Genomic DNA, 24,763 nt, shown 5'->3' with positions numbered 1-24,763 from the left:
ACAAGAAGTAGAAATGATGCTGGAGATGAAGCCATGCCAAATGCCGGTGTCAGGAATTCTTGGTCTCAGGTTGGGGAGAGGAGCTGGCTTGTGAAGTCCTGACTCACTGATGAGAGGACCTGGCAGGATCGGAGATCTAGGTGGGAGGCTCTGAGGCTCAGGAAGGACCTGGAGAGTAGGACTCGGGAGAGAAGGGAATTTCTCATCTTTCTCCCTCACAGGCTCTGTCTACAGTGGAGCCTTGATCATCTGTCGTGTAGTACAGCCCCAGCTTGTGGAAAGGGGGGGGGGGCTTCCTAGGGCATCAGGACGAGGGCGAGTGCCAGACAAAGAGCCAGTCCCACACTGTGGGGGGGGGGGGTACATGAGGTGGCTCTCTAAAACCTAGCTTCAACACTCAGAATCGGGAAACTGCCCTCCAGCTGTTTCACGTGTAATGGCCAACGCCACAGAGGCCTGGTAGTGCCAGAAGAGAAGGAGCTGAGGTGAGCCAGACTCTAATTGTCTTCAGCATCAGGGGTGGAGTTCACTAGGGCACCCTTATTCAGGAGCCTCATGGCAGGCCTCCCATCTCTCCTCTCCCGTCGCTGAAAGACCTGCACCTGCTTGCTATTACCCCTACCTTAACACCCTCCCCACAACCCTCCCGGAAGTGAGAAGTCTCCCAGAGAAAGGGAGGGGACCCTCTCCTGACAGAAATGTAGCTATTACTCTCCCTAAACCTCGCAATGTGGGCCCGTGCGTGCACCCATTTCTCAGAAGACGACCCGGACTGCCCGGCTAGAATGCCGCTTTAGCAGTGATTCCTGTCCCCGCTAAGACCGGATTCTGATTCTTTCCCGCATCACCCACAACCCCAGCGAGGCGAGGCGCCCACAGGCAGGGCGTGGGGCCGGCAGCCCGCGGTAATGACAGGGCCTGTGGGTGGCGGCGGTGGAGGAAGCAGGAGGAATCTGACTATTTCTGGCCCGGGCGCACCCAGCTGGCCAGAGCCCCGGCCGGGGTTGGCCAGTCTTCCCGGCCCCCAGCTCCGCGTCCTTTCCCGGTCCCCTGGAGGGGGCGGGGAGAAGCGCCGGTTGGCGGGCTCGGGGGGCGGGGCGGGGCCGTGGACCCACCCTCCGGCCTCCTCCCACCGCAGTTCAGTCGGGCCCCTGCACCGGCCTGCGCTCGGACCCCAGGCCGCTCGGTTGCTGCTCACGTGAGTCACGCCGCGTCCCCTCCGCCGCTCGCCCCGACGGGCATGGACTCGGGTCGGGACTTCCTGACCCTGCACGGTGAGTGTCCCGCCCGCAGGGGAGACCCTCGGGAAAGCCTGTCCCCACCCCGGGGGCAGGGGTAGTAGCTCCTCGTGCTGCATTTGTGCTACCAGAGAGACTGAGTCCTTGGCCTCTGGCGGGATCCTGGAAAACTTCAGCTCGGGCTGGGCACAACCTTGGGCGTTTCCAGACTTTCCCCCAAATCTGGCCCAAGAGATCGGGGAGCCGTGCAGACTTCTTTCGGGAGTTCCCCCTTATCCTGTTCATAAAAGGTGGGGCTCCTTGGTCCAGATGGCACCAAAGGGGTCGGGGAAAGAAGGGAACAGCATCCTTGGACCACCGAGTTCTCCCTGCCCCTTCAGAGGCTTCCCAAAACACGGGTGTGCCTGGACCGCGTCAGGCCGCGCGGGCGTGGCAGATGAGGGTGTGAGGGGGTGGAGCGAGGAGGAGGTGTGCAAGTTTGGCCGAGGTCGGTCTGGCAGCCTTCATTGCCTAGAACGGAAAACAGCCGTGCCAGGGCTGGGAGCAGCAGCACGATCGTATTTGCTGACCCTCCTGGCCACAGTGGGCCAGGTCTCAGCTGGAACTGCCTTGAAGTTTGGTCCTTTGTCCAGCCGGCTTTGTCTCTTCCCAGCAGGGCTAGCTCCTCTCCTGTGACTGTCACTCTAGCGGAGAGGACAGTCCAGGCTCCCGGCTGCAAGCCTTAGAAGACTCCAGGGAAGGGAGAGGAACAACTGGTATTCGTGCACACTTCGGGAGGGGTTTGGGGGAGTCTTTCCTTCCTGTCTCTTCAGGTCATCTACCAGCTCAGCAAACCCCGCCCCTCCCACACCAATCCACTGCTTAACAGTATTTCTCACTTTAGTATCCTTGACATTGTAGGTCTTTTTAAATTAAATTACACATACTGTATGTGTGTGAGTGTGTGTGTGTGTGTGTGTGTGTGTGTGTGTGTGTGTGTGTGCGTGTGTGTAGGTCGGAGGACAACTTGCAGGAATCTGTTCTCTCCTTCCAGCATGTGGATTCTAAGGATCAAACTCAGGTCACAAGGCTTGGCAGCAATAGCCTTCACCCCCCTGAGACAGCTCACCAACTAGGTTGTAGATTTTTGTGCTCACCAGTCAGGCACTCCACCTCCCACCCCCCCACCCCCGATATGTGCCCTGCAGCCAGCCCCCAATCTGTTTTGTGTTTGTTAGTTGACCTAGACCTTGTTGCTAGGGTTTCTCAAAGCCACATTGTCAGGCTGGGTCTCCGCCCCTCCCACTGCGCCCCCATTCTCTTCAGAGGCCAGAGGTACCCTTACAGCTCCTGACAGAATGGTGAGAACAGGGGGTTGGCAGCTCAGAAGATGGCAGTGCTGTCTGCCTGCCAGGCTGCACCTCTTCCCTGCCTGCCTCCCTCTGAGCCCTCTGGTTGCCTCTGACACCCCAGCAGCCTTGGGTCCTGTTGTAACAGGTTCTAGCCTCAGTGTCTGTTCCCTTGTCCCATCTTTCCTGGGTCTTCTCTATAGAAAAAGACTCAGCGCCTCAGTCTGAAAGCACAGGCTTGGCCAGCCTGGCTCATCCTGTTTGAGATCAGCCTCCCTCATGTGTGACTCAGTCGAGCCCTTCCTGCAGGACTGGAATGTACGCTGTGACCAAGGAGATGGACCTGTGGGCCCACCGCTTCTAGCTGGCCGTCCACAGTGACCTCCGTGGAGCACATTCTGCCTACAGTGCATACCAGATGTGGGAGGAACAGCGGTCAAGGGACGCGGTGGGGGGAGAGTGGTCACTGCGGTGTGCCTTTGTTCTCGGTGCTTCTGACAGGGAGTCTGCATCCCTTTCCACAGTGCAGGTCCCTCAGCACTGGCCACATGCTGCCTGACCACACTTTCTGGCTTGGGCAATTGGGGGTCTGCTGCAGGAATGCCCCCAGTCCCTTTGATTGGCTGGAGACCTATGGACTCACCTAGAGATGAAATGTCCCTTCTGCCCTTACTTCCTGCTCATACAGAGGCAATGTTGTACACGGGCATAAATTGTGAAGACAAATGCCAGAGTTTTCTCTCTCTCTCTCTCTCTCTCTCTCTCTCTCTCTCTCTCTCTCTCTCTCATCTGACTTCTGTGTGTTTCTTCTCAGTTTCTTCATCTGCAGACTGAGAGGAAACAGCACCTACTTCACAGGGGTGCTGTGGCGGTGGGATGAGATAGCACTGGGCAGGTAGAGCATCAGATTCTAATCTTGCAGGAGCCATCCCCCAAGCCAGGAGGTGTCTGGCAGGGCTGGTAGATGATGGAACACTATCAAATGCAACTGTGGCTGCAATCAGATGAGTGAACCAGGAGGCTCTTTCCACTTCTGAGGCCTGAAAAGTGATGCTGCATTTCCCATCTCCTCCTACCCCATATCCGCCACTCCATGTTAGCTAAGCCTGGACTGGCATCCTCAGCAGGTTCCAGTGCCTGAAAATGTGACATCACCTCCCAGGACCTTTCCCTTCACTGAAGACATTCACCCACACTAACTTTCCCTACAGCTGGCCTACTGCCCTATTGCAGGGGAGGGAGAGCGGCCTCCTCTTAGAGAGCACAGGCTCCAAGCCCAGCTTTGCTGTTTACTGTATATCCTTTTGCCTTTCTGAGTTCCTCTCTCATCCATGGGGTTACAATATACTTTCCTACAGAGGATGTTGCTGGGATAAACCGTTAGTGAGGGTTGGGGATTTAACTCAGCCTAGTGCTTGCCTGGCACACACCATTCCTAGGGTCAGTCCCTAGCACCTTACGAGCCTGGTCTAGTGGTACATGATTACAACTCTAGCATCTGGGAGGTGACAATCATTAGTTCAAGGCCATCCTCCGCTACACAGGCTGTTGGAGGTCAGCCTAGGATACACAAGATCCTAGCTCAGACAAACAGAATTAATGGGCTTAGGAATTCTGGGTTGCTTAAAAAGCCAAAGCCCCCAGGAAAAGCTATCACAGGAAATAGGGATGGCCAGTTCCCCACTGACAGGAGCTATGTCTCAAAGCCGTCAGGCTCAGGGGTTCTGGGCTCATCATATACACACATTGACCCGTGTTGGTCTTAAACTTTTTGTGTGCTCCAGGCTGTGTGGGGAGTCAGGACAGTCTATGGACCTTCTCAAAACCGCGTTGTATTGTTATGCGGGTTGTTTGAGGTTTGCTGTTGTTTGAGTGTTTTGTCTGTTTTGTTTTTTTGAGACAGGGTCTCACTTTATAGTCAGGCTGGCCTGACGCTCACTATGTAGCCCAGGCTGTCCTCAAACTCACAGCTATCTTCCTGCCTTGAAATCCTGAGTGTTACAGATGTGAGCCACCAGAGCAAACTCAGGATCATGTTCTTAGATGCATCATAACATAAAGTGCTGAAGAATTCAAAGAAAACACTGAGATGCGATCACATCGGGTCCCGGGTGGTTAAGAGCCTCTGTTGGCTTCTTTACAACCTGGGTAGGCTAGCCTGTACTCTACTCACTCCAAATAAAAAGCTTTCCTGCGTCCACATTTCAGTTCATCGATGTTAAAGTGCCTTGCTCAGTATTTATTCTTCGTGTGACGGTAGGCAGCCTGCTTGCCCTGTGCTTCTTCCGTGTTTGGCTTTTACTGTGCTTGCCTGTGTCCCAAACTGGCTTTGCCCGTGACTCATTGCTGTGCAGTGAACCCGGTGGGGATCTCTTCAGGGACCGAGGGTAAAGGAGGGGTGAGTCAGGCCTCTGGGTGGTGTCCTGACACTCCTGCAACAGGGACTCAGTAATTGCAGAGTGAATGAAAGGGGAGTTGTACACATGAAAGGCCCCAGTGTTCCCGAGCACTCTGGACGCACAGTTCTGCACAAAGTTGCAGTCTTTCTGATTTATTCTAGGCAAGCCCGTGGACTCCTTTTGAGGTCAGCATTTTTTTTTTTTTTCTTTTTAAGAACTGTGTCTGTGCCGAGCGATGGTAGCGCATGCTTTTCATTCACAGCACTAGGAAGACAGAGGCAGGTGGATCTCTGAATTCAAGGCCAGCCTGGTCTACAGAGTGAGTTCCAGGACAGCCAGGGCTACACAGAGAAACCCTGTCTCGAAAAAAAAAAAAGCCTAAAAAAACAAACAAAAAACAAAAACAAAGAAAAAGAAAGGACAAGAAAAAAAAATTGTGTTTGCATATGTTACCTTGGAGAGGTCCCTGATCAAATTGGAAACTAAGAGGAAAACCAGAGAGCCGGCAGCAGGCCTAGTCCCAACGAATCAGCTGAGTAAATGAGGAGAAGAGATTTGTCGGGCTCGGTTGACTAGTCCCGGCTCTCCTGATCCTCTCTGCGTCTCTGTTAAACTCTGCAGGCACCAGGATTCCCTCTGCAGCTCAGCCTTCGCTCTGGTGCCGCCTAGGCGACCTTGCAGAGTTGGCGAAGGAGTTCCCTGCCAGACTGTAACGTTCACGGCCGCCCAGTCCCCACCCTCACACATCCTCCCAAGTGGAAGTCCCTCCTCCCCCCTCCTGGGCTCCGCCTTTCCCGTGCAGAAGCCCCCCTCCTGAGCTCCGCCTCTCCGGTGTGCTTCCTGGCTGTGACTCCTCCACGTTGTCTCCCAGACGGTGACTGCCAGCCTCTGGGCCCGGGTTATGTCTGTCAGGCTCTGCCTCCCTAACCCTCCAGCCATGCTTGCTATTCTAACACTCTGGAGGTGAAGGCACAAGGATCGGAACTCAAGGCCATCTCAGCCACACCGGGCCTCCCTGGTCCCGCCACCTAGTTTCTGGTTCCATTTCCTCCGCCTACTTACGCCGCTCTCTCCAATCTCCCTAGATCATAGGCCCCGCCCCATGCTTGGCCCCGCCCCCGAAGTTCTGGCCCGCCCCTCCTCTGAGGTTCGGGCTCCGCCTTCTCAAGGCTAGATTGCCGGACTCTGCGGGATTCTAAGCCAGGATTCACCCAGGCAGTCTTGGGAGGACGACATGCAGTGTCTGGGGGTCCCGAGCTGCAGGCGGCGGAGCGTGAGCCGCTCCCGGGAGCTCTACCTGCAGGAGCAGAGTCGCAAAGTGGCTGCGCTCAATGGGCAGAGGCTGGGTAAGGGGTTGGGGACACTGAGCCCGCCGCGGGGAATGGGACAGCAGCTGGAACAGGACGCTCCTCCTTTTGAGCCTCAGATTAGACGTGTTTAGTTCTTCTTTGGGGCTGTGTTTTCATTGTTGGAGCTGGGGTGAGTACTGGGGGTGGAATGGGGGACTAGATATGTACCCTTTCCCGAGCAAGCCAATCTTCACGTTCTCTACTAACTCCAACTCCTCCTGGTTACAAATTAACCCCTGGGTGTATGGCTCCCTGTATGACTGTAACCCAGTGAGGTTCAGTTTGGTAGTGGGCAAATGTGTACCTGGACAGGTGACAGTTGGTGACCCCAGGGTGGCTGAGTGATTCTGTCACATTCGTGGAATTGTGTCACCATGGTATGGGGGTGATAGTTTGTACTGTCGTATACCCAAGTGTCACACTGTAGTACCTAAGGTGTCTGTGTGTAACCCTGTGTGACAGTGTGCAGCTGACATTGACTGCTTATGACTGACGTGACTGTGTGACCTAAGGCGGTGGACTGACGGCCAGTCTACGTTATGGTGTGGGTTTTCTGATTCGGTTACCCAGAGGCTCTGTGTCTTTGAGTGGTGACCGAATGTTTCATAACTCTGACCCTGAGAGCAGGCTTCCTAATTCTGAGTCCCAACTCCGATGTGCAGCTTCCTTCAACTCGGTTTCCTCCTCTGTAAAATGAGGATAATGACACTACCTCTCTTCACCGGGTTGTTGAGGGGGTTAAATATATGTGCTGCGAACAGTATCTTATTCAGGAATTAGCTCTCATTATGGCTGCTGCTGTTATTATGGTGACAGCATTCCTGCACTGTATGTAGTGTGCCTGTGTGTGAAAAAGAGTAATACCCACTCCACGAGACACAGGTAGTTTGGGGGGCACTGGCCCTGTGTGCGAGGTTGTGATGGGGCGGTGGAGCTCAGTGTAGCTGTGTATCGATGTGGGTTCCAGGCCCGGCAGCATCATGCATCACATTGGGAACATGGACAGAATGTCAGGCATTCCTACCGGCACCTGGAGTGCCCTCCATGTCCTCTAAATAGTTGCTTCCCTGTGGCAGCTAGCCTGGAAACGATTGGTGAAACCCCTTAGCTCATGACCCACCCACCCTTTCAAGGCTGAGTGGAGCTGGGTGAGGGCTTCCACAGACTTTGTGCATGATAAGAGAACGAGGGTCCTGTGGTAGGCCACCCAGAGGCCTCAGAACCAGGAAACCCTTCCCACCCGATGGAGGTCCCTGCCCAGATGTCTCAGTTCCTGGGTAGCTGTCACCCTGCTGGAGTTATCTAGGTCCACTTGGGACTCAGATCTACCTCCAGGAAGCCAGGACAGCAGGAGAAACTTATCCACTGCCTGACCTCACAGACCGGGCCACAACTGGTGGCTCCAGGACAGGATGAACTTGTCATCCCTTCATGATGTTTTCCAGAATGGCAGGGTAGGGGCTTGCCTTCCACTTCCCAGAAGCCCCCGTTCCCATCTGAGCTGTGTCCAGCCCAGGGAGCAGGGTGCTGCCGGATGGTCAGGAGGGCTCCCTCCTAGCTGTACCTCAGCCTCAGAAGAGACAGCGGGACCTTCCCAACAGAGGCCGGAGGTGGCCCTCTGCTCTGACAGTCTGGAAACTCCCTAACCTTCCCTTCACATGGGACATTCTGTGTGAGCCCCCTTCCAGGTCTCCCCACACTGAAGGGAAGCTGCTTTTACTGAGGTAGAGCATCTTCGAGCAATGGGTAGACACATGGGACAAAGGTGGTGGCCTGTGACATGACTGTCATCTCTAAGGACTGGCAATAATAATGCTTTCTGCGACACTTCTTACCCCAGGGCTGATGAGGGAGCAGAGGCACAGGGAGGGAAGGAGGCTCCTGAAGCTCCGGAACAGCAGGGCGGGAATGTTAGCCCTGGGATCTGCCCTCACGGGAAGTGGGATGCTGATAAGGGATAAGGGAGATGTGGGTGAGTGCGGCCTGTCCATATAGACCTGTAGATAATGTGTAGAAAGCAAGAGGGGCAGCATGGATGAACTGGGAGGGGCTATCATGGGTGGAGCATCTGTGGCTTTGTGAGGTCTCTCCAGCCTAGGCCGAGGCTCTGGCCCCTCAAACAGGACAGTTAGAGTCTTTGATGCCACTTTTCTGTTGGGTCACATAGTTTTAGGGACATAATTAGGTATCCAATTGGCTTTGAATAGATCTGGGGGCTGAACTGTGTGGGATATCAACATGTGTGCACACAAATGCACACACCACCTTGTAGGTGTATCTACCTCTGTATCTCACTGATGGCTGTTAGGGTACAGTGTATAGGTATCTTCTTTATCATCATCAGTACAGGATCTGTTTGCAGACAATGACTCCTGAGGGGCTTGGTGTCCTTCTGGTGCCTCCTGCCTGGGTCTGTCAAGGGAGCCCATGACTCGGGTCAAGCCTGTATCTCTGAAAATGGCACAAGAGCTGGGCAGGAGCCAGACAAGCAGGCAGAGTTCTGTCCTCCCTGCGGGCCCTGTCTTGGCTTCTGAAAACACTGAGCTCTGTCTTAAAGCAACTGTTCCCTGAGGAAGCCCAGGCCTGGGACACTCAGTGGTGGGGGTCCGGCAGGAAAGACAGGGCCATCCCAGCAGGCTAAATGTAGTCCATAGTGGGCTCATCATTCTCTTCTGGGGGCAAAGATGGGGATAGGGGAGAGGGTGGCTGGAAGAGCGTGGGCCCAGGGATTCCATGGCAGTAAATCATGAAGTCACCAGGTCATACAGCTGGTCAGGAAGTGTGCTGGAACCTAGGTACAGATAATGTTGGAGCCATTGGAGATGGGAGGTTATTTGGCTCTGAAGCCTGGGTTTGTTTCCAGCTGCGTGGTCCCTTTGCCTTCCCATAGGCTTCATCTTTTAGTCCCAGATCCCTTCATTTCACTCTGAGTCAGACCATTTCCCAGGTCCCCCAGGAACCACAGGAGTTTGAACTGTGCTCATTCAGATTTTAGACAAGTCACAGTGTCTGCATGGTCTTGGGGCAGAGAATGCAGCACAATGGTCAAATGCTATGCGAAAGAGCCCTGGGTTCGAGCAGTACCCATGCTGGGGCCAAAGCATGACCTTAGGTGGGTAGAAGTCTTCCCTGAAGGAGGCAGGGGTCTGGGATTGGCTGGCAGGATCGAAGGAGGAGAAGTATACCCCTGAGAAGGATGGGGGTGGTGAAAGGTGAGAGGGCAGAGGGGACAAGGCCAGTGTGGGGCTGACAATAAGACAGGCATCTCACCAGCATTGCCCCTCCCAGGGCTGCAGGATGACCAGGACCTCCAGGCCCTTCTGAAAGGCAGCCAGCTCCTGAAGGTAAAGTCCAGCTCATGGCGGAGAGAACGCTTCTACAAGCTACAGGAGGATTGCAAGACCATCTGGCAGGAATCCCGCAAGGTCATGAGGTCCCCGGAGTCCCAGCTGTGTGAGTGCCCTGGGTCTTGTGGTGGGGGTGGTACAGGGTAGGGTGGAGGTCAATCCTGGACTGTGACCACAGGTGGGCCGTGCATGAGAAAAGGACCAAAAGGGAGAAAGTTAGGCTGGTTGGAGTCAAGGAAATATTCGAGTTAAATTATATGTAGGGCAACTGAGGTTAGGCTGGTCACAGAAGGCAAGCATGGGTGTTAAAAGAGGGTGAAGATACATGACCATGACCACAGATGGGGACAGCCAGGCTCAGAAGCTACTATGAAGCTGGACAGGGTTGTTTGACTTATAGGTGCCACCCAGGTGACTGTAAAGGAGAGAAAATAGGTGGATCAGTACTCTAGGTATGTTAGGGCCAAAAGCTAGGCCCAAAGTCCAGGGACAGATAAAGTACTTCCGTATCAGTGGCCGATATGTTAGGTGGGGCAGAGGAGATGGAATCTCTCCTGGAACTAGAGCCGTGGGAGGCTTGGGTGGAGTGGGGAGGAGAAGAGAGTGAGAGTGAGCAGGGCTGGTCACTGTCTTTCTAGAAGGTTCTCAAAGGCCCAGGGACCCAAAGCTGAGGGGATAGGTATGCAAATGGAGTGAGCCTCCTGAGACCTTGGCGGTAGCTCTGCAAACATGCCCTTCAGTGCAGGAGCTCCCCGAAAGTTCTGTTCGAGACCTCCCTTGCAGAGAGCTGCGCCACCAGGAGAATTCTACGACAGTGGGCCAGGCTCCCGCCGGCCCTGTCCAGTACAGGAGCCAGCAGCTCCAAGAGGCCAGTGGGCTCTAGACTTGCAGCCAGTGTGACCGAGGAGCCTAGTGTTAACTTCTGTTTCGATTTATACCCACAAATGTTTTGTGGTTCTGTGAAATTTTCATTGGCTGTTCTGGAACTTACTCTGTAGACCAGGCTGGCCTTGAACTCTGAGATCTGCTTGCTTCTGCTGGAATTAAAGGCATGTGCCACCACACCTGGTGTTTGTTTGTTTGTTTGTTTTTAAGAACAGGATTTCATACAGCCTGAGCTGGCCTTGAACTTCATGTGTAGCCCAGGGTGGCACTCCCGCCCTTGTTAATAAAGATAGACGAATTCCCGATCTTTCAGCTCTAGACTCCTGAGTGCTCAGTTTGAGGATGGGACTTGGAAGTGTCTCGGAAATTACTCTGAGAACTGGGGATGTTGGTAGAACACTTGCCTATCATTCATGAAGCCCTGGGTTCAATTCCCAGCACTTCGTAGACTGGGTGTGGTGGCACATGCCTTTTATTATGTTAGTGTTTGGGAGGTAGAGGCAGAAGGATCAGAAGTTCAAGGCCATCCTCTTCTGCGTAGGGAGTTTAAGACCAGTTTAGGGACATGAATTCCTGTCACAAAAACAAAAGAAAGCCACCTTGAGACTCAACTCTGTCCCAGCCCATCGAATGCCTCCCAGCACAGGAGTGACCCCGACCTTGCCTGTGTCTTGTGGCGCCAGACAGGCTTCCTACACTGGGCTCCTGCCCTGATACAGGGTTTCCTGTTAGCTACTGGTGGATGGGAGCATGGTGGGAACAGAGGGCTTTCATTGGAGTGGTGGATACATAGGAATTGCTAGCCTCTGTGCTTAGTGCTCGGAGAGGGATGGGGAAGGGGCAGGAAGAAGAGATGACCCTGCCCTATGCCCTTCCAACAGCAGCTGTCACTCAGGCTAGCAGGAGCCTGGGGACAGATCCAGGGGCACTCTGAGAGGCTTGCTTTCAGCTCCGATGGCCGCCACAGGTCCCATGCTTAGCAGGCCTTGTTTGTACTTGTTTTTCCCAGGCCAGGGTTGAGATTCTTGTCCTCAGTGGCACCTTACCCCTGGGGAAACTGAGTCCCGATGATGGAGGAGTAGCACATTCTCCCATTTCTCTGTCTAATGCTAAGTCTCCCCAGTGCTTCCCACTGCCCACCCTTTGTTCCCAGGAATGTTATCAGCGGTGAAGGCAGCTGGCCTTTCTCTCAGGGGCCAGTGGAGGCGTGGGCCTGGGGGCTCCATGGCCCAGGCTTCCTGTTTTCTTTCCTGGCCCAGGGTGGCTCAGCTGCTTAGTGGGGCAAAGAAGGATTAACCAGGGATATGCCCTGCATCCCAGATGGTGCAGGGGTCACGGTCCCACTGTTCAGCGTTTATGGCCCAGGCAAAGCACATCATACAGGTGGTCCTGTAGGTGTCTGAAAGGCCCCTGGGGCCTCGGGGTAGGAGGAGTTTGGGAGGGACATGACAATTTACAGATAGGCCCATTCTAGGACCCAGAATGGCTAAAGATAGGATGTGGCAGGGGCAGTCCTGTGTGGGGAGGCTCAGCATAAGCCACGACGGTGAGGCTGTTCTCAGCCAGGCTGTGGTGGGTATGTTGGGATGGCAGCCTGGGACGGTAGCATATAAGGTCTTGTTTGTCCCTGAATTTTGGAAGACTGGCTATGATAGAAGGGGGCCCTCTCCAGCCTCCTAAGGGCAGAACGATGTAATCTCTCAGACCTCAGGAGAACGTGATGAGCCCACCATAACTAACCTTCTGGGAAGGCCCCCCCACTTCTTTCCTGCTTTTTTCTGCTGAGCCTCCTGGGTCCGGGATCCCTCAGAGTATGGGGGCTCTAATGCAGAGCTCAGCCTTTTCATAAGCTGAGACAGGCCCAGGAAGACGGAACTCCGCCTCCTTATCCCCCCCTGCCCAACTCTTCTCAGCAATGCAGACTGGCCTCTACTCTGCCTCTTGGGACCCCGAAAGGTAGGGTTTTTCCCACACCCTTCTGCCAAAGGGCTCCCTGAAGCCAGAACTCATCCAGTCACACACAGGGTAAATACACCACTTTTCTCTCTGGCTTTGGGCTTCTGTCCCAGGTCCATGACTGACCAAGTGTGGCCACCCATCTCCTAAGTAGAGGGGCCAAGAGACTCTCGTAGCTGTGGGGCCACAAAGTCCAGTGTGGCCTGGAGGGTGTGTGACCTTTCCATCCCAGGTGCCAGGCTCTGGAATGGTCTCACTCACCCTCAGAAGCCTGTTCCTGTATGATTCCTTCATTACTGTGACCACGGACCTAGGTCCTAGCTGCCCTTCCTGCCTAAGATTGCTGCCCCGTGTCTCCCTGTGTCCCGCTCGGCCACTCTTGGCTGTCCTGTGCCCTGCCGTGCTGTGTCCTCTTCCTCCTAGTCTCACAGCTCTGCCCTCCTGCCCCCCTCCTTGGACCCTCAGTCTGAGCCCCCCAGTCTGGCTGTGACACTAGCCGTGCCCCTCGCCCTCATGGCCTCGGCTGCATCAGAGACAGTCATTTATCTCACAGTCTGTCCTGCTGTCCCTCGTCCGTCCCCCTGCAGTCTCCATCGAGGACATTCAGGAGGTTCGGATGGGGCACCGCACAGAAGGCCTGGAGAAGTTTGCCCGCGACATACCTGAGGACCGCTGCTTCTCCATCGTCTTCAAGGACCAGCGCAACACACTAGACCTCATCGCCCCGTCGTCAGCTGACACTCAGCACTGGGTGCAGGGCCTGCGCAAGATCATCCATCACTCCGGCTCCATGAACCAGCGGCAGAAGCTGCGGCAGTATCCTCTTGGGGGCGGTGGGTCCTGGCTGGGTATGGAATGTGTTTGGGTCAGTTTTGTGCCGCCGTAACAAAATACCAGAATGTATTAGTTACTTTTCTGATTGCTGTGATACTTGACAAAAACAAATCAAGAGGAAGGGAATATTATTACGGTCTGAGAGATGCCATCCATCATGGTGGAAGAGGCACAAGGCAGCCAGTCACACTGTGTCTGCAGTCAGGAAGCAGATAGGAGACAGGCACTGTGCTCAGCTCAGCTCCTTTTCCTTTCTTACTCAACCTGGGACTCTAGGGAGTGCTGTGACCCACGTTTCTCATTTAAACTCTTGACACTCCCTCAAAGACACACCCAGAGGTGTCTTCCAAATCCAGGCGAGCCGGCAATGACAGTGAGCGCCACACAGACCGAGTGGCTTTCACGACACTAGTTTATTCCTTCAGGTACCAGCCTGGTTAGCTCTGGTGAGAGGTTCCTCCCTTGTTTGCAGGAAGCTGCCTCCTCACTGTGTCCTGTCGTGAACACAGAGAAAGCTCTCTTCACAGGCAGTAACCCTGTGGTCAAGGCTCCACCGTTATATCCTCATCTAACCCAGAGACTCCCATCTCCGAAATCATCTAGGGGGTTGCTGTTTCAACTAGGAATTTTAGGGATTCATGTTTCAGTCTGTGGCAGAAGGGAAAGGTCTTCTGACCCAAGGCCAGGAACCGTGTGTCTCCCTGGTTCCTTCTGTAAGCAGCGTGGAGGTATGTGACTGGGGAGTCACCCCAGTGAGAGGTGGGGTGGTGTAGTCATGTTCTCCGGGGTTACTGCACTCTAGGAGTTGGAAGGCTGTGGCACTCTCCTGAGCCATGCTTTCAGGAGTGTTACTGTGAGCCCAGTGTTCAGATCAGCCAGTGAGCTGAAGACGGTAACTTGTGGATCAGTCCAGTCCGGTGATCCTGCTTCCGGCACGCATGAGATGAGGGTGGAACCAGCTCCAACTTCTGTGTTTACCTGAGACAGATTTGGGCTGGAACTTGTGATCCTCCTGCCTCCTGTGTGCTGGGATCACAGGCCGGTCCCACCTGCAGCTCCCCTTTTTATGACAGTTTTATGGAGGGATAGTTCACATACCATAAAATTAACCCAAGTGTTGAACCTAGGGCTGGGGAAGTGGCTCAGTCAGTTAAGAACTTGCCACGCAAACATAAAGACCTGAGTTTGAGTCCGGCACACAGGTGAAAGACCGGGAGTGGGCTGGAGAGATGGCTCAGCATTTAAGAGCTTGTACTGCTCTTCCAGAGGACCCAAGTTCTGGTCCCAGCACCCAGGAGGTTCAGCTAACTCACAACAGTCTGTAGTTTTAGCTCCAGGGAACCTGATGCCTCTGGCTCCTGAGGGGCACCCGTACAAACACACACACACACACACACACACGCACACACATGCGTGCACACACACACACACACACACACACACACACACACACACACACACAGTGTCTGTACTTGTAATCTCAGCACTGCACAGCAGAGACAGGTGGATCCCTGAGTCTTCCTATACTAAAAAGTGAGTTCCAGGCCAGTGAGGGATCTTGTCTCAGAAGACAAGGTGGATAGTGCTTTTTAGTCTCCACATATACAAGCACGCATCTGCACCCACATGAACAGACATCCATACACGTACCATTGCTGAGCCCGATTCAGTGATTTTCACATATTTACAGATGTACTGACATCCCCACCGTCGATGAACAGCTGGTTGTTTCATACTTTCTCCCAGGCCCAGAAGCCTCTGTCTGCCCTTTGAATACATTGCCCTCTGTGGCTTTGCCATAGAAGCAGAGCCCGCAGCCTCTCCTGAACGGCTTCCTACTCCTAGTGTGTGTCAGCCTTCACTCACTCCGTAGTGTGGGTCTGTACTCCATCCCCTCTGGCTTCCTAGAAATATCCCACCCTATGGATACACTCTGCTCCATAACTCCTAACTTACCAGTTCAGGGACCTATGAGTTGCCTCTACTTCAGGATGCTAATCTGCCGTGAAAGCTAGAGCATGTGTTTTGTGTGAATGTGTATCTTCATTTCTCTTGAGTACACACTAGAAGCAGAATTGCTAGGTTATATGGTAACTTTTGTGTTCAGCTTTTTTAAAAAAATTTTATTTTTATCATTTTATTTTAAGTGTATGGGTATTTTGCCTACATGTATGTCCATGTACCATGTCCATGCCTGATGCCCAAGGAGACCAGAAAAGAGTGTTGGATCCCTCGAAACTGGAGTTACATACATTTGTGAGCCTCCATGTGGATGCTAGGGATTACACCCTGGATCCTCTGGGAAAGCAGCCAGTGCTCTTAACCACTGAGCCATATCTCTAGCCCCTTCTCTGGCTTCAACTACGTGTCTGTCTGCGTGTGCATGTATGTCCATGTGTGTGCAATGGCCAGAGGTCAGGAGAGGACACCGCATCCCCTGGAGCTCAGTTATAGGCCATTGTGAAAAGCCCCATGTAGGTGCTGGGAACTGAACTCAGGTCTTCTAAACATTCTCTCCAGCTCCATACTTAATTTTTTGAAAACCTGCCAAACTATTTTCCAAAGAAACTCCAACAGTTCAGACTCCCCGCTGCAGTGTGGGAGGGGTTCCATTTTTCCATCAATGGCAGCATTAGTTTTCATTCTTTCTCTTTTGCTATAGATACTGTCTTGGGTGTGAAGTAAATCTCTGATAGATGTTCTGTTCTGTTGTGTGTGGCATGAGGTAGGTAATCTATTTTTTTTTTCTTTTTGTGTTTGGATATGCAGCTGTTCCAGTACTATCTGTTGAGACTCATTTTTCATAATTATTTTTTATTGCATTACTTATTTATTGTGTGTGTTTGCACACTTGCCATCTAGTGTGTGTGGAGGTCAGGGGATAACTTGCAGGAGCTGATTCTCTTCTTCTGTCATAGGGTCCTGGGGATCAACTCAGTTATTGGGGACCTTTGCCTGCTGTGCCCTCATAGGCCTGAAAACATTATTCTGTTGAATCTTCCCATTGAATTGTCCACTGACTGTGAAAATGAATGTATTCTGCACTTAGTTCTCTTCCATTTGTCTGTTTGTCTGTCCTTTCGTACACTCTGCTTGCACCACACTCTTTCAGCCCCTTTAACTTTGTAGTCAGCTTCATAATCAGGAAGTGTGAATTGTCCAAGTCTGTTTTTTGTTTTGCAAGATTGGTTTGGCCGGTCTGGGGCCCCTGGCCTCCTGAATGTATTTTAAGATCAATTTGTCAATTTCTTGCAAAGAAACCAACATCATTTGATAGGGATCTTGATCAATTTGGAGACTTCTCAGCAGGAAAATATGTCTTCTGATCCATGAACATGGATAGATGTCTTTACATTTGATTATTCCTTTTTCCATTGTTGAAGATTTACTGTGTGTGTGTGTGTGTGTGTGTGTGTGTGTGTGTGTGTGTGTGCGTGTGTGTATACACATGTGTGTAGTGCCTGCAAGAGGCCAGAAGAAGGTATCAGCTCCCCTAGAGATGGGGTTTTAGGTGGTTGCAAGCCATCTGGAGGATGCTAGGATTCTAGGCCTGGTCCTCTGCAAGAACAGCAAACAATCTTGTGTGCTGAACCATCTCTCCAGCCTCTAGTGTCTTTTTCCATTTCTTTTAATAATGTCTTATGGCTTTCAGAATTTTAAGTTTTATACTTTAAAAATAATTCAAATAACTTTAATCATTTGGATGCTATTGTAAGTTAATTGCTTCTTAGATTTTTATTATTATTATTTTTTTTTTTGGGGGGGGGGGTTTGAGACAGGGTTTCTCTGTATAGCCTTGGCTGACCTGGAACTCACTCTGTAGACCAAGCTGGCTTCAAACTTGGAGATCCACTTGCCTCTGCCTCCTGAGTGCTGGGATTAAAGGTGTGCACCACCGCCCAGCGTTTCTTAGATTTTTATAGTTGTTGGTTTTGGTTTTGGTTTGTCTGTTTTAAGACAGAGTCTCATGTAGCCCAGGCTACCGTGGAACTGGCTATCGGGGACTAAGGGGGTCCAGCCCCTCGATAGTCCCCTCTCAGGGTCTGGGAAGAATCTACAACCAGCTGATAATTTTATCTTTGATGAGAAGAAATGAATCTATGTACACGAAACTCCTTAGTCCATACACTTTATTATTCTGTGCCATTTCTCTCTCTACAAGCTTCTATTCTGCTCTCAAGCCCAGCTCCTTGCCTGATTTCTCTCTACATGTATCTGCGGTCCCCTCTAAGTTCTATCTTAATTCTCTCATCTTAGTTCTGTCCCATCTAGGTTCTCATCCATCTAGTTCTTTCCCATATCAGCTCCTCTCCCATCTCCTTCTCTCTCATCTTGTTCTTCCCCATCTGGCTCTTCCTCATCTTCCATCTCGTTCCTCTAGTACTCTCTTCTAGCCCTTCAATCTAGTTCTTCCCCATCTCAGTTTGTTCCTCTCAAGTTCTTACCCGTCTAGTTCTTCCATTCTCTTTTCTCTTCTCCATCTCATACTCCAGTTCTCTAGTCAAAATCCTCCTTCTCCCTCTCAGTTCTCCGTCCTCAAGTTCTCCACTCCTCTCTTCCTCTCCGTCTCCTTATACCTCTAAGTCCTTCTCTGAAAATAAAACTGCCTTTTTATCCCTTTGACCCTTATCTCTCCAAGCTATCTCTGCTCCTGCCGTTTCTGGCGAGTGTTCTCCGTCACTAGGCAACTTCCATCACAGCTAGATGTAGCTGTAAGTTTTTACCCTTTAGTTCTGAGTTTATTGTTAAGGGTGGATCTAAAACTAGAGATAAGACTTTGGAAAGGAGAAAGTTAAGCTTAATTAGCACATCCGCCAGGGCTTCTCAAACAGGTAGTCTGGACTCAAGTCTGTTCTTAGAGGGTACAGAGGTTATCTCTGATAAGGTACTTTATTCTGTCTGGGGATGGACCTGGCCAGATGCTGTCAATGATGGTAATTACAGGGAGGCTTGAACTGGGGTGCTGGCTGTGCATAGCTGTCAGTGCAGAAGACTATCTAAATATTCCTAGAAGTGTTTAGGTAAGGAGTTAGAAGTCTATAAAGTTAGTAAGGCTGTAAGAAAAGGAGAGTATGAACTAAATTGTTTGAAGCTATTCCTTAAGGTCCACCTGACCTAGGCAGTGTCTCCCTGTGGAATTTACCTTAATTTCCGGGGTCTTATTATGTGGTGGTCTGGACTGTTACTCCTGTTAGTCCTTGAATGTGGCTAAGGGAGATATCTGATTCCAGAGCCAAAAGGAGAAGAAACTGATGGGCCTAAGGGAAGAAAGTCTTTCCTGAGATTGTTCTCCAAATACCTCGAATGTATATGTCCAAATAGTGATCAATCCACACTGTTAGCAATTCTTAGGAAAAAACCAATTGGGAAAGCTATGAAGGCACACATGATTTTCATAACAGAAACAGCTGATATATAACAAGCCAAATAACACCAAATGCTCCCTGGAATTTGGCTTCCTCTAAAGGAATTGATCCCTTCAGGTAGTGGCTTTGCCATAACCAGCTGAGTTCTTATAATATATTCCTGCGGCCTGTAGCCATTGGCTGTCTAGCTAAGGATGACCTAGAACTTCTGATTCTTCTGCCTCGAGCTCCGGAGTGCTGAGGTTCCTGGGTGTGCCGCCCGGTACTTAGGTTGTTTTTATAGTTATAGAGCATCGCTTACGCTGCTTATGCTGTTGTTTCCTTTATGATCTCTTCAAAAATTCCATTGTCCTTTTTATGAACACACCCATGAAGTCCATTATCTTTGTTTTGACTCAGTGAGGATTCTGAGGACTGTGCTAGGAGCCTCCCCTCCCCCGCCCCAGGTCCTCAGAATCTGAAGGGAGAAAAGGAGGGTGAGGTAGGATGGGGCCAGGATGTCCCAGTCATGATGACTTGGTCCAGGCTTTGGTTTGTGTGGGAGATCTCCACTTTCTGATCAGTGGCTGGAAACTGGTGTTTCTGTACATTAAGACTTAAGTACTGGAGGCTGGTTGGCTGATGGTTTGAGAAACTGGAAGATGCACTTCACAGTGATAATGGTGGTGCTGACATCGGCACTGTGAGAGATGGTCCCCTAGGGTGGGGGAGTTCTCGACTGGTTTCCTTCTCTGTAGTCTAGATTGTCTACAGTGAGCCTTTTTATAGTAGACAGTTTCAAACGTCATCAGGTATTGGAATGAGCAAACAGAAAAAGACCTCTAGCTGGGCCTGGTGGTACCGTCCTGTAATCCGAGCTACTCAGGAAGCTGAGGCAGGAGGATCACAAGTTCAAGACCTCACTGAACTAAAGAGTGAGTTTAGGGTTGATCAGGGTCATTTAGAGAGCTCCTGACTTCAAATACAAAGTCGAGAGGACTGGGGTGGAGTATTCTGTAAGATGCTGAGTTCAGCCCCAAACCGACCAACAAGCAGGAGAAGAAGGGAAAGGACCCTAGTAAGGACGGCCTCCAGGGCCCTCCCCTGCTCCCTGGTCCTCCAGCCTGCGGGGCCCGGCCCTACAGGCTCCACATGGCCGGGATGCTGTGGGCATCAGGCTGCTGTGTGTTTTCCTGACGGCTTCCCAGCTGGATTCACTCCTGCCTGCGAAAAGCTGATAAAAACAAGGACAACAAGATGAACTTCAAGGAGCTGAAGGACTTCCTGAAGGAACTCAACATACAGGTGGAGGACAGTTATGCCAGGAAGATCTTCAGGGTGAGCTGGCTGCAGTGGCTGTGGGGGCCCCGGGCCTGGCCTGTGGCTGGGTCTGAGCCCATGCGCTGTGGTGCCTTTGCAGGAATGTGACCACTCGCAGACAGACTCGCTGGAGGATGAGGAGATCGAGACCTTCTACAAGATGCTGACCCAGCGGGCAGAGATCGACCGCGTCTTTGCAGAGGCTGCGGGATCCTCGGAGACCCTGTCAGTGGAGAAGCTAGTCACGTTTCTGCAGCATCAGCAGCGGGAGGAGGCGGCAGGGCCAGCACTGGCCCTCTCCCTCATTGAGCGCTACGAGCCCAGTGAGACCGGTGAGGGCCCGGCCATCCCAGAGACACATGGCCGGGAGATTGTGATGGAACTGCAGACAGACAGACAGACATGCTGGAGGGAGCCAGCCCCAGGGCTGCTGATCAGTGTGTGGCTATCCTGTGAAAGCAGGCGCATGGGAGAGAGAGAGAGCGCCAGTGTTTGCCCTGTCTGGGCCTCACTTCCCTGCAGTTCTTTCTTCAAGGGGCGTTGAGTGTCCCTGCCCCAAGACGTAAGAGCAGTGGCTGGTGAGGACAGTGCTGTTGTCACTTCCTTCTTTGTGTCTATTCTGGACGCAGCTTTGAGACATGACCTAGGGGACAGGCCAGCCTGTCAGCTTAGTGAGACCCAGCCTCACAGTACAGACCTAAAGGAGGGCTGGCGGTGCAGCTCAGTGGTAGAGTGCTTGGGTAAGGATGTCACCCAGCGTTGAGGCTTTTAGAACAGGAGGAAGGAAAAGGACAGGGCCTCACCACACTGTAACCAAAGCCTCACTGGGAGACCAGGACGTCTGCTCCCCAGAGCTGCAGAGGACTAGCAGAAGGTGGGTGGGCAGGCAGAGTGGAGAAAAGACTTTTCTTTCCACCGCGGGAGGCATCTAGTTCTGACTGGAAATGGGGGCTTCTTCCTACCTAGCCAAGGCACAGCGGCAGATGACCAAGGATGGCTTCCTCATGTACCTGCTGTCTGCTGATGGCAGCGCCTTCAGCCTGGCCCACCGCCGTGTCTACCAGGACATGGACCAGCCACTCAGCCACTACCTAGTGTCCTCTTCCCACAACACCTACCTGCTGGAAGACCAGCTCACAGGGCCCAGCAGCACAGAGGCCTACATCCGGTGCGGGCCAGGGGCGAAACTGTTAGGGGCGAGTCAGGGTGGGACACCTCCCCACGGCAGGACCTGGAGGGCCCTAGCCTAGCTGTCACTGCTCCCTGCAGGGCTCTGTGCAAAGGCTGCCGCTGCTTGGAACTCGACTGCTGGGACGGTCCCAATCAGGAACCGGTCATCTACCACGGCTACACTTTTACGTCTAAGATCCTCTTCTGTGACGTGCTCAGGGCCATCCGGGACTATGCCTTCAAGGTTGGGCGTGCCCGTGGGAGTGAGGAGAGGATCAGGGGTGGACAGTCCCTTCTAACTCATCTTGGGGCTTTTAGGCGTCCCCCTACCCAGTCATCCTGTCCCTGGAGAACCACTGCAGCCTGGAGCAACAGAGAGTGATGGCCCGTCACCTGAAGGCCATCCTGGGGCCCATGCTGTTGGACCAGCCTCTGGATGGGGTTACCATGAGCCTGCCTTCCCCTGAGGTACAGAGTGGGTAACCAAGGCAGGGAAGTGAACCTGGCTGGGAGGCCTAGATGGGTCTTAACCAGTCAGCCCTATCTCCCCAGCAACTGAGGGGCAAGATCCTATTGAAAGGGAAGAAGTTTGGAGGGTTGCTGCCTGCTGGAGGGGAAAACGGGCCCGAGGCCACTGATGTGTCCGACGAAGATGAGGCCGCTGAAATGGAGGATGAGGCTGTTCGGAGCCAAGTGCAGCAGAAGCCCAAGGTTCTAGGGGACGCTGTGGCAGTGGGGTGGCCCTGGGTCCTTCCCGCTCCCGTTGCCCACTGGACAGTTGCCTCGTCTCAGTTTTTCTGTGGCTGCCATTCAGACCTTCTGCCCCTCTCTCTGTCTGTCCTCTCTCTCTCTGTTGTCTGGGTTTCTGGCGCTCAGTGGCCACCTTGTCCTACCCTCTGGCTCTAACCTGGGCCTCCCCATGGCCTCCAGGAGGATAAGCTAAAGCTGGTGCCGGAGCTCTCTGACATGGTCATTTACTGCAAGAGTGTCCACTTCGGTGGCTTCTCCAATCCTAGCACCTCTGAGCAGGCATTCTATGAGATGGCTTCCTTCTCTGAGAACCGTGCCCTCCGGCTGCTGCAAGAATCAGGTGAGCCCCTGTTCTTGCAGGCATCTGATCCTGGCCATCTGAACTGGTCAAGACTGGGCCTGTCCTCCACCCTTGCCGGGGTCCCAAGTTGGCATTCCCCGCTTTATGTCCGGGCAGAACTGGCGAGGTGGAGTGGGGTGGGGTGGGGTAGGTAGGTGTGTCTTCAGCCCACCAAGGCCTTCACTGCTGACTTGACCCCACCTGTTCTCAGGAAATAGTTTTGTCCGCCATAACGTGAGCCACCTGAGCAGGATCTATCCAGCTGGGAGAAGAACAGATTCCTCCAACTACAGTCCTGTGGAGATGTGGAATGGGGGCTGCCAAATTGGTAAGGGCCGCCTGGGATGGAGGGGTTAGACAGGGCACCTGGCCTTCATGTCCAGGGGCCTCGAGCCCTGAAGGTCACAGGGGAAGTCTGCACACCTGAGAAGGTTTGGGTGCAGGCCAAGAGCTGAGCGTGGAAATTGCCCAGCCAGCAAGTCTGTGTCTGGTGTGCACTCCAGCCCTTTGAATTTCGCCATCAGAAATGGAACATGTAGCACGTCGTTAGAGGGCTTGCCTGGCATGCATGAAGTCCTAGGTTCAATCCTCTGCACTGCGGAGAACAGGGGTGGTATCACACCTGTCCTCTCAACACCTTCTTGAGGTGGAGGCAGGGATGGGGTAGGGTGGGTGGTTAGGAGCTCAGGGTCTTCCCTGGCTACATAGTGGGTTCAAGGCCAGCCTGGGTTACATGAGACCCTGCCTCAAAACCCAACAAAACAGGCTGGGAGACAACTCAGTCAGGAAAGTGTTTGCCATTCAAGCATGAGGTCCTGCGTTGGGATTCCTACCCATGTAAAAGGACGGGAGTGATGACCCACATCTGTAACCTCAGCACTGAGGCAGAGACAGGCTCTGGAGCTCATGGCCAACCCGCCCAGATGAATTGGTGATCCCTGGGTTCAGTAGAGACCCTGTCTCAAAAAATAGTAAAGAGCAATGAGAAAAAATGCCGGACATTGGCCTCTGGCCTCCACAGATACACAAGGATGAATAACACATGCACACACTCACGGGAGCACATGTCTATTACACACACACAAACAGAACATGTGGTCAGTGTGGTGGGTCAGTTAGGATGATGGGAAGGCAGGAGACACTGGAACATCATTGGATCCTGCTTCCAACTCACATAGGAACCTGGACTATAGTGCACTTTGAGCAGGCTGGGCTCTAGGACTCTGGGGCCAGCCCACAGCTTGTGACTGCTCTCATCCATCTGTAGTGGCTCTGAACTTCCAAACCCCTGGGCCGGAAATGGATGTCTACCTGGGCCGCTTCCAGGACAATGGAGCCTGTGGGTATGTGCTGAAACCTGCCTTCCTGAGAGACCCCAACACCACCTTCAGCTCACGTGCCCTGACTCAGGGGCCCTGGTGGGCTTGGAAGAGGCTCCGTGTCCGGGTATGGCCAGATACAGAAGGGACAGCCGCCTGTTGGGGATCCCTGCTGCTCACTGCCATCCCTGAATGCTCGTTGTCCCCACATTTCCTTAGATCATCTCTGGACAGCAGCTACCAAAAGTCAACAAGAGTAAGAATTCAATCGTGGACCCCAAGGTGATAGTGGAGATCCATGGTGTGGCCCGGGACGTGGCCAGCCATCAGACCACAGTTATTACTAATAATGGTATAGTATGCACTGGTTGGGTTGGGCCAGGCCGCTGGTTCTGGTGGCCTTGCTATTGATATGGTGTTGGTCCTTCTAGGTTTCAACCCATGGTGGGACACAGAGTTCGAGTTTGAGGTAGCAGTGCCCGACCTTGCCCTTGTACGCTTCGTAGTAGAGGACTATGATGCCTCCTCTAAGAATGACTTCATTGGCCAGAGTACTATCCCCTGGAACAGCCTCAAGCAGGGTGAGTGATGGAGGGAAGGGGCCAGCCAGGAACAGTGGGCAGGGCCTGGCTTCTCTTAGCCTACATCTCACAGTGCCTTGAGTATCCTCTCCCAGTGACCAGAGCTGTCTTTCCCACCAGGGTACCGCCACATCCACCTCTTGTCTAAGAACGGAGACCAGCATCCATCAGCCACGCTCTTTGTGAAGATCTCCATCCAGGACTAAACCTGGAGACTGGGTGAGGTCCACCCTGACTGGGCCAAGCTGGATCCACACCTCGGGCAAGACTGGCATTGTTGCACTGACTTCTGGTGCAGAGCTTGAGGCCCTGATCTGCCTTCATGGAGCTCTAACACATCACCTGTGCTTCTGCCTCTCAGGGGACCCAGGAGCAGTCCAGTCCCCGGAGTGGTCCAAACTTCCATTAGGAACAACACTGCAGCCCTCTCCCTACCCTCTAGCTGTCTTTAGGTTGTGAGTTTTTATAAAAGTCACCAGGTAAAGCCCAATAGTCTTTTTACGTAGATGCTAGAGAAGCCCTCCAGACCTCACCCTTCCCACCATCATGGGGTCATTTGGAGTGAGCAGTCTGAAGGAATCCTTTCCACGGAGGAGGGTATG

At 52.8% G+C, this 24,763-nt stretch overlaps 1 protein-coding gene across 2 annotated transcripts; it reads left to right on the top strand.

Moving 5' to 3' along the window:
- The first annotated feature begins 1,123 nt into the window (after positions 1 to 1,123).
- Plcd1 (phospholipase C delta 1) lies at positions 1,124 to 24,651 on the top strand. Of its 2 annotated transcripts, none has more exons than XM_052723902.1 (15): positions 1,124 to 1,274; positions 9,603 to 9,767; positions 13,090 to 13,318; positions 19,890 to 20,019; positions 20,102 to 20,333; positions 20,968 to 21,169; positions 21,271 to 21,415; positions 21,490 to 21,639; positions 21,724 to 21,882; positions 22,102 to 22,261; positions 22,473 to 22,589; positions 23,529 to 23,707; positions 23,800 to 23,932; positions 24,012 to 24,161; positions 24,282 to 24,651. In XM_052723902.1, the coding sequence occupies exons 1-15, from the start codon at positions 1,241 to 1,243 to the stop codon at positions 24,365 to 24,367; spliced, it is 2,271 nt and encodes a 756-aa protein (XP_052579862.1). In that variant the 5' UTR covers positions 1,124 to 1,240; the 3' UTR covers positions 24,368 to 24,651. The 2 variants fall into 2 exon arrangements, with proteins under 2 accessions (XP_052579862.1, XP_052579852.1); XM_052723892.1 differs by lacking the exon at positions 1,124 to 1,274 and adding an exon at positions 6,157 to 6,311.
- Positions 24,652 to 24,763: the final 112 nt, after the last annotated feature.

Source organism: Peromyscus californicus, unplaced genomic scaffold, assembly GCF_007827085.1.
Source record: "Peromyscus californicus insignis strain IS unplaced genomic scaffold, ASM782708v3 Scaffold_11__1_contigs__length_118956290, whole genome shotgun sequence".
NCBI lineage: Eukaryota > Metazoa > Chordata > Mammalia > Rodentia > Cricetidae > Peromyscus > Peromyscus californicus.
This window is presented reverse-complemented; position numbering and strand designations above follow the sequence as displayed.